The sequence below is a fragment of the Amborella trichopoda genome, chromosome 7 (assembly GCF_054954075.1).
Source record: "Amborella trichopoda isolate Santa Cruz 75 chromosome 7, AtrichopodaSantaCruz75HAP2 v2.0, whole genome shotgun sequence".
Lineage (NCBI taxonomy): Eukaryota > Viridiplantae > Streptophyta > Magnoliopsida > Amborellales > Amborellaceae > Amborella > Amborella trichopoda.
In genome coordinates, this window is record NC_142342.1 from 2,055,284 (window position 1) to 2,063,298 (window position 8,015).

Consider the following 8,015-nt stretch of genomic DNA (forward strand, 5'->3'; position numbering starts at 1 on the left):
TATGTTGTTAATTGTATGTTTTCTTTATTTTTGAGAATATTGGTATAACTATCGAATCAGTTGTTGGACAGATTTCGGTTAAACCAAACCCCAAACCAGCTTGGTGGCCTGTCTAATTAACAATATCTCGTGGAGAGAGAGAGAGAGAGAGAGAGAGAGAGTGTTAAGCACGCACATGCCCCCTCTTTCATAAATTGTAGGTGAAGTGTAAGCAGTCAGTACAGCTAACTACGTTTGTTTTGTTTATTTGCAAATGTTTATCCATTATTTGAAATATGGAAAAAGTTTATATAAGGATGCTACCTTATAATGTACATCTACTGCCCCTCAAAAATTCATCGGAAAAGATAGTTTTAATGTTGGAAAACACTTTGATTGATCATCTCGACAATGTTGGAAAACCCTTTGATTGATCATCTCGTCGAGACGTATAACCATGAAAAATAAAAAGATTTGAAGTCTTAAAAATAGTGTATTCTATGACATATTATCTACACTATTCATCTTCAAGATTTTCATATGTTTTATAGATCTACTTGATTTTAACCATTTTTGAAATTTAAAATTTTATAATTAGATATAAAAATAGATTTTGATATAATCCTAAAAACATTTTACATCAAAATTATATACCATGATAAAATTTGAAGGTGCACCTTACCTACCTACGGATGCATCCGTATGCAAACTGCACTCTTGAAATATTCAGGAAATATAGCAACTACATTTTTATAAAAGGAATTATCAAAATTTTAGCTGGTCATTTGAATCTCAGCCAGGATTTGGTGTTAAAATTCTACTTCTGAATTTACAAATAGAAGGCAACCTAATTGAGAAAAGGATCAGTTCATAAATAATTTTGTAAAACTATAAAAGTTGAATGCTTAGAAAATCAATTGATTATGAGACTCATTCTTAGCTCCCTTGAAGGTCTTCAGCTTTCCTATAATCTCATCAGCCAAGATCACACAAGAATAATCCCCCGATAGACTCTTAGCTCACAAAAAAAAGAAGAAAAAACTCAGCTTATCAAAACAAAACTTGATTCCTTCCTACTAAAAAAGGCAATAAATAATTTCACACAAACAATTAACAGTTAAATACAAACACGTCTAGTCCGGGGTGAGTCCCGATCCTCGCCCCCTCATATATGCTCGAATCACAAGATTCTCCGAAGCGTAAGTCATGAATGCCACTAATACCATACCACCACCAACCATTAGCCCTAATCTGCAAAAGTCGGCTACATTTGGTTAGAAATCTCAAAAAGTAATCCAAAACAGCTGATTTAATCTGCAATAATTAAATCTGATATGGCTACGGATCAGAACTAATGAGCAATATTAATCATATTTGTTGGAAATCCGAGAGAATACATCAAGGTAGCTGAAGAGAGCCAATAATGAGATTTGATAGCAGGCAAATTCTAGAAAACCAGGCTTGTTTTCCCAGTTCAAAGGCAGATAATATTCATGCTGATGCTAAAAATCTTGCATCCTATAGAGTTGCTATGAATGGTTTGAAGTCTCACTACCAAACTCTAAAACCCACAGACCAAAGAGCCCCAATTACACTGAGGTGGTCTCGGCTCTTTGAACTATTTTGACTCAGTACTCAAATCACACAACTGAGTTAATTTGGAAACGAAAACAAAATACCCCAGTTATCTAAAATAACCTCAATCTCTCTGGTTTTTGATAGTTTTACCTCGAGAAAAGAGCAGTGATCCCAAAGAGACAAGGTAATGATGGGGCAGCAATGGCCAAAAACCCCATCCCTAACCCATAATACCAGGTCACAGCATCACAACAGGATGCTTGGCGCTGATGCCCTGCATCACATGGTTATAGCACAGAGTTAATAATAGTTGGCATCTCTACTTACTGTAAAAACCAGTTAGCCAAATAATAAAATTGCCAAGAACCAATAAAACCCAACCAACCTTTTCCAGAGTTGTAGCGTGATGGAGACTCGGTGCCACTAGAAAAGGTTCCTTGATTTGATGATGACCTCCCACATTCATATATAATATGAAGATAGCTTCCAAATATGATGATAAAAAGAGCAAATGTCCACTCATAAAGCAGCGATAAACCAGTCCATGGCATCACCTGGCGTGGAATAATTGCAAATGCGGCCACAAGGGATGCTATGGCAGCACCAAAGCAAACCAAAACCGATATGCCTCCTAAATAAGGAGGTAGCTTGGCATTTGTTCCATTTGTGAACTGCTGAGACACCAGTTTCAGAGGTTTCAATTGCATGGTATAAGAGAAAAACTTCCCAATTTTTTTAAAAAATTACCAACTTAAGTAATCAAGTTTAATAAAGGATTCATATATCTTTAAACAAAAAAAAAAAAAAAAGACCACAAAAATCCAAATGATCAAGGTAACACCATTGACAATGGAAATGAATCCAATAATCTTTGTTATTTTAAGGCTGCTATCAATCCCTAGTATCCAAAAATTAATACCTGACCATTTATGACTAACTGGCAATGAATTTCATGAAACTCCCACTCTAGCTATTACATTTGGGTAACTAAGATGAATCTATTTATTTTATATCGATAATGATGAAAGGACTCACTAATCAGGAAAAATATTTATGAATATGAAAGGCTTGTTGTTCTTCATTGATATAAGAAGGTTTCATTTATCCTTCCCAAATAAAAAATCAGTACAATAACTATTTAAATAGAGTTGTAAAACTCCAACCAACAAAATAAATAAATTACTAAACAAATGCATGGCACAGTAGAAGGAAGAACAAATGACCTGTTGATTTGAGTTAGAAGAAACACCAATAGCGGAATAAGGAGCACCAGATCTACACTTGTAATAAAGATGCCTGATGTAATTGCATAAGGAGCCTCTACATAGTGCACCGAACAAATCCTTTTGCAGCTGATCATAGCATTGAATCACTTACTCTCAAAATTTCCCCAGTATTAATCTTTGAGCGCATATAATATTTGAGGGACAGGAAAAGATTGAACGAATTGTTAATATTTCAATCACTTGAACTCGTCTAGAAGTCAAGTTCAAACCTCAAAAAATGGGCGGTAGTAGCACGCAACCAGTGCAAGAAGGGGAATGAAAAAAAGGAACTTCACCAACAGCTCGTCATCAGCGTTATTGCCGCCGCCTGTGCCAGGAAGAGATTCCTTAAGTCCCACCCGAACATCCTATTGACACAATAATGAAAACTCAAATGTCAAGTTGAATAACAGCTATCATAAACAATAAGGTGTATAATACTTTTATAGCTCTTGAGTCATACTTTGAGATCTTGGTTTCTAGAGATTATGGAAATACATGTCCTTTTCACGAGAAATTATACAGACTTTCAAGCTTTGAAATATTAAAGAGAAAAACCAAAAAATCAGCAACAATTTCTCATCCAAATGACCAACATATCTTCAACCACTCATAAATTGCAGTGATAAATAATTTTACCATATCCCCTGCACAAAAGAATGACGAATACCTGCCACAAGTCAACAGGTTTTAACAGCCAAGCCGTCCACCAGTCCCATGGTTTTAGAGGACCGAGGGTGTAATGAATGATGCGCAGTTCCTTCTCATCTACCATCCACTGGAAGAAGAAAATCGTGAAAGGGAAAAATAATAAGAAGCACCTCTCAAGCCTGATGAAAACCAATAATACAAAATTGCATCCCAAAGCAGTGATTATAAATTGATCACTCCGATTCCATTGGCATTGGCACGAAACCCAAGAACTATAATACACATCTCCCAGAAGTTTCATTACCTTGTGAAATATATTTCAGGCCCAGATAAGAGAGGGTGAGGGGAGTGCTATATTCATTGAAAACTTAAATAACTAAAGTTGCCTAAACAAATCATGCATGCCACCAAATAGCAACATAATCCATATATTATGTGGAGAGTGCATCTATCAATACCTTATTTGCTAGCATGTACAGGCCAACATCAGCATTATATAAAGTTGAGAGCCTCTCCATTTCAGGTGTCAGTCTTGAATTTCTCACTTCTAATGATAAATTCGGCTCAAAGACATGTGCATTAGCAAACCCAGCATAATAAGAATTCAGGAAACCCTGATCTCCTGTCAATATCAAATAGTGGCATCAATCAGTGATTGGTAATAAATTACTACAAAGAAAATATCTCCAAAAATAGCATAACTTAAATAATAGATAATTAACTCAATGTATGAGTAGATGACAATCTATCATACTATCGTCAAACAATTATCAGGCAATAGGAACTAGTGATGAACACCACCTCCTGTGTAAGAGGGCAAGGTGTTCACTTTGCCCACCATATCCTTGAACAGTTCCTCAGATGGTTCCACCACCATGACTCCAGAGTTCATCCTTTCAGAATGTTTCAAGTTTGCACAGAACTTTCCACATTTAAAGAGATCCTCAATGCTTCTGAGAACAATTGTGTCTGCATCAAGATACACAACTGCACAAAGACTAGAAATAACGTGAGAAAACTTCTCTGTGGATACATCTCTAAAGTACCCAAAAACATCTGTAAAATAAACGAAGTACCGAAATCCACCTAATAGAAAACTGATAAAACCAAATCCAAACAAACTAGATCATTAAAAGTTTAAAGCGTAAACATGGAATTACAAGTTCAAGTCGCTAGAATAACTCAAAGCAATACCTTTCTTGTAGTTTGTCATATTAAATATTTTCAGTTTTGTATAGACACCCCAAAACCTCTTGGGTCTTTTAAGATTTGGATTGGCCAACAGGCTTATACGCTCCAGAATCCAGCCATCAGCCTGCAGATAAAAAAACTTTGTACATGAGGGAAAAAAGAACATGTGATGGCACATAAATCTTTACAAACTAAAAATAAAAAAAAAAATGATGAATGACTGCAATCAAATATATATAGTTTTTCTAAAAGTCCAGAGCTTCTCTACACCAAGTGCTGAATGCAAAATCCTAGTGGAACCACATAAAACAACATACCAATGGCAAAGAAGCAACAATCTTCAAACGTGTGAAACAACACTTGAAGTTTTGAACTTTGACATAATCCCTAGTATTCATCAGAGTACATCAGTTATTCAGTTCCAAGGATATTGCTTCTTAGCAATTAAAAAGTTATTTCAGTATCATATGTTCATGTAAAATATATGGTATGCCATGTGTGATTATATCAAATTGTTGACACTTAGCTAGATAAGCTCCTAACTATAAGGTGGTTCATGCCAAATTGCAATTTGGGCAATTTTGGAATTTTGTCACCTGCAATTTAACCACAAGGTATGTTTAATTTAAAATTTGAATGGATTGTCAATTGCAATGGGGTCCCAATTAAATTTTGTTCCAAAACCACTCCAAGTTTGCAAAATTCTCTCTCTCTCTCTCTCTCTCTCTCTCTCTCTCTCTCCACCACCACCACCACCGCTACCACTGACTGCCACCACAGCCACAACTACCAGCCCCACCAGGACACTTCCTCCACCACCATCACCAATCTGCTGCCACAACCACCACCATTACTCCACCGCTGCCGCCACCACCAACACAACCACCAGCCCCACCAGGACACTTCCTCCACCACCATCACTAATCTGCTGCCACAACCACCACCATTACTCCACTGCCGCCGCCAACACCACCACTACTACTATCAGACTGCTTCCAACACCACCATCGCAACACCCAATAACATATTGCAATTTAGACTAAAACAACCCAAGGCCCCAAGAAAGCAAATGATAATTAACCAATTTGCAATTTGCTCAATTACAATTTGATAGAAAATGCATTTTGACAAAATTTAAAATCAAATGGTACCTGATAATTCTCAAAAGACCATATTCATTGTAAGCTTGCATTACAACATGCCGTATAGATTGATAAATTTGCTCCAAAACCACCAGGGAATAACCTACGCTGTTTTGCATCAAAGTGAGCTAATTACGATCTGTAAATATTATTCATCCCAGCATCTGCCCAAATGCACAAGCTCCATTGAGTGTTTTATTTAGCATTGCCAACCGTCCAAGAGGGTAGGCATTTTCCTCAACTAAACAACCTAGTAGAACTCAAAAACAACCCCTAGCTACGTTCCAAACAACTTGAATAACAAACGGAAAACCTCAAATCTTCTATCATAATACTCTAAGAATGATCATCTCTTCCAACCTAACAACCTGATCAGCATCAATTTCCCATCCATGAGAACTCTCTACTTTCATTTTCTAATTGTTCACTCCCTAATTTCAAATTATTCAATAATTTCCTTTTTCTATCCCTAGGATATGATGCCATCCTTCTAAGCCTGCCAATCCTGAGTGATCCACTCCCACCCCAATCTTACTCACTTTCGAAACTCTGACTGGGCCCGCAAAATATTGATGCCAAAGAAACAAACAATCTTCTGCCACCTAAAGGCCTCACCAAATTAATTGGAAAAACCAAAGAGTCGGAAGCAAGAGCCTCCACTGTCAAATGTGCTGATACTTCATTTCTAGGAGAGAAGGCAATAGATTAAACTATATAAACCACCTCATTTGGCCATATTAAAAACTAAGATAAAATAAATGCGCAGAAAATAGTTTTCAATGAAGCTTTCTATTTGTGCACTTTTAGGAAAACTCTGAAAATTTGGCCACCAAAAGTTTGAGCAAATTTTGTCTGAAATTAAAAAAACTAAAATACATAGTTCAAGCCGACAAATTCCATAAAAAGAAAGAACCAATTATAAGGTTTATCAATTGGTTCCAACTTCATCCTTTACAAATTGGAAAGTAATTTAAATTTAGTTTTTACAGATAAACCATAGCCATCTTTCGACAGTTTTTGCATGGAAGGAAAAGAATAAGGGAGCAGCACAAATTTAGAAACAATCCATCCCTATTCGATAATGAGTTGAGCAAAAACACTGCCGTAAATAAGAACCAGAAAAACAGATAAGCAACACCAATATGCTAAATTTAAAAATATCTAAAAGCAGCTCATACTCCACCATAATGAAACTAGCAAAATGATTGCAATAAATAGGAAGAAAAACACATAAGCAATACAAACTTACACAACTAAAAGAAACACTTTCATACTACACAAAATAGCAGTCACCAAAATTTCTATAGGGACCCTTCCATAGCCGACTATCATCATCATCAAAAATGATAATTTCAGCTTCTTTTAAACAACCCATTAACCAACAACCAAAATATTGGCTTCTAAAATGGCATCCCTGACGATTATCCATTGATCCAATCGCCTTACTCATAACAAAGAAAAATAAAATACAATTGTCGAATGAAAACCATCAAAATCCGTTCTTCAGTATTCTGATCATATCATCCAAAACCCAAATTTTTATAGACTCACCTAACAAAACCAACCAAATTGATTAAACAAATAAGACATCCATCAATCTTTATTGACTAATTCAAGAAAACGCACTAAATCAATTCAACACTTAAATATTATTACTAATAACCAAAACTCATCAATTTCTCTAATGAAACTCACTAAAAAAATACACGAAACAATTAGAGAAAAGAAATACAAACAAGGAGAGTTAAATAAAGCCACACCTTTAAGAGACGATTTGCATAATCGGATACACCATCTGAAACCAGAACCACCATGTCCTTTGTCGATCCAGTGTCTCTTATTGACTTCCCCAAAACCCTAACACCCAAAAGGAATTCATCTCCATACAGAAGGGTCACATACGCCTCAGGTCTTGAATCATGGATTTTTTCACAAAAACCCAATTGAAAAAAGACAGAAAAAACCACAAAAACCCCAAGAATTGAACCAGAGAACCCCATCTCTAGCACCTTGAAAGAGCTTCACTTCCCTGATCCATAAACTGCTGCTACACTAACATGAATTCCTGCCAAGGTATAAGAAAACGTTTCTAAATTCTCAAACTAAATCGTATATAAATACATACAAATCCCTTAAAAACAAAGGAAAAAACAAGAAAAAAAAGAGGGAAAAATATTTAAAATAAAGAAAAGCAATTGAGTTTTGGTGT

The 8,015-nt window shown here is 35.8% G+C and overlaps 1 protein-coding gene across 1 annotated transcript; it reads right to left on the minus strand.

Moving 5' to 3' along the window:
• Positions 1-1,026: 1,026 nt before the first annotated feature.
• On the minus strand, positions 1,027-8,015 carry PGSIP6 (plant glycogenin-like starch initiation protein 6). The gene is given in 11 exon segments (XM_088872082.1): positions 1,027-1,139; positions 1,141-1,230; positions 1,708-1,831; positions 1,943-2,228; positions 2,781-2,909; positions 3,053-3,190; positions 3,493-3,600; positions 3,932-4,095; positions 4,275-4,460; positions 4,668-4,788; positions 7,567-8,015. Coding segments are annotated over 11 exon segments (1,629 nt in total). The 5' UTR covers positions 7,807-8,015; the 3' UTR covers positions 1,027-1,096.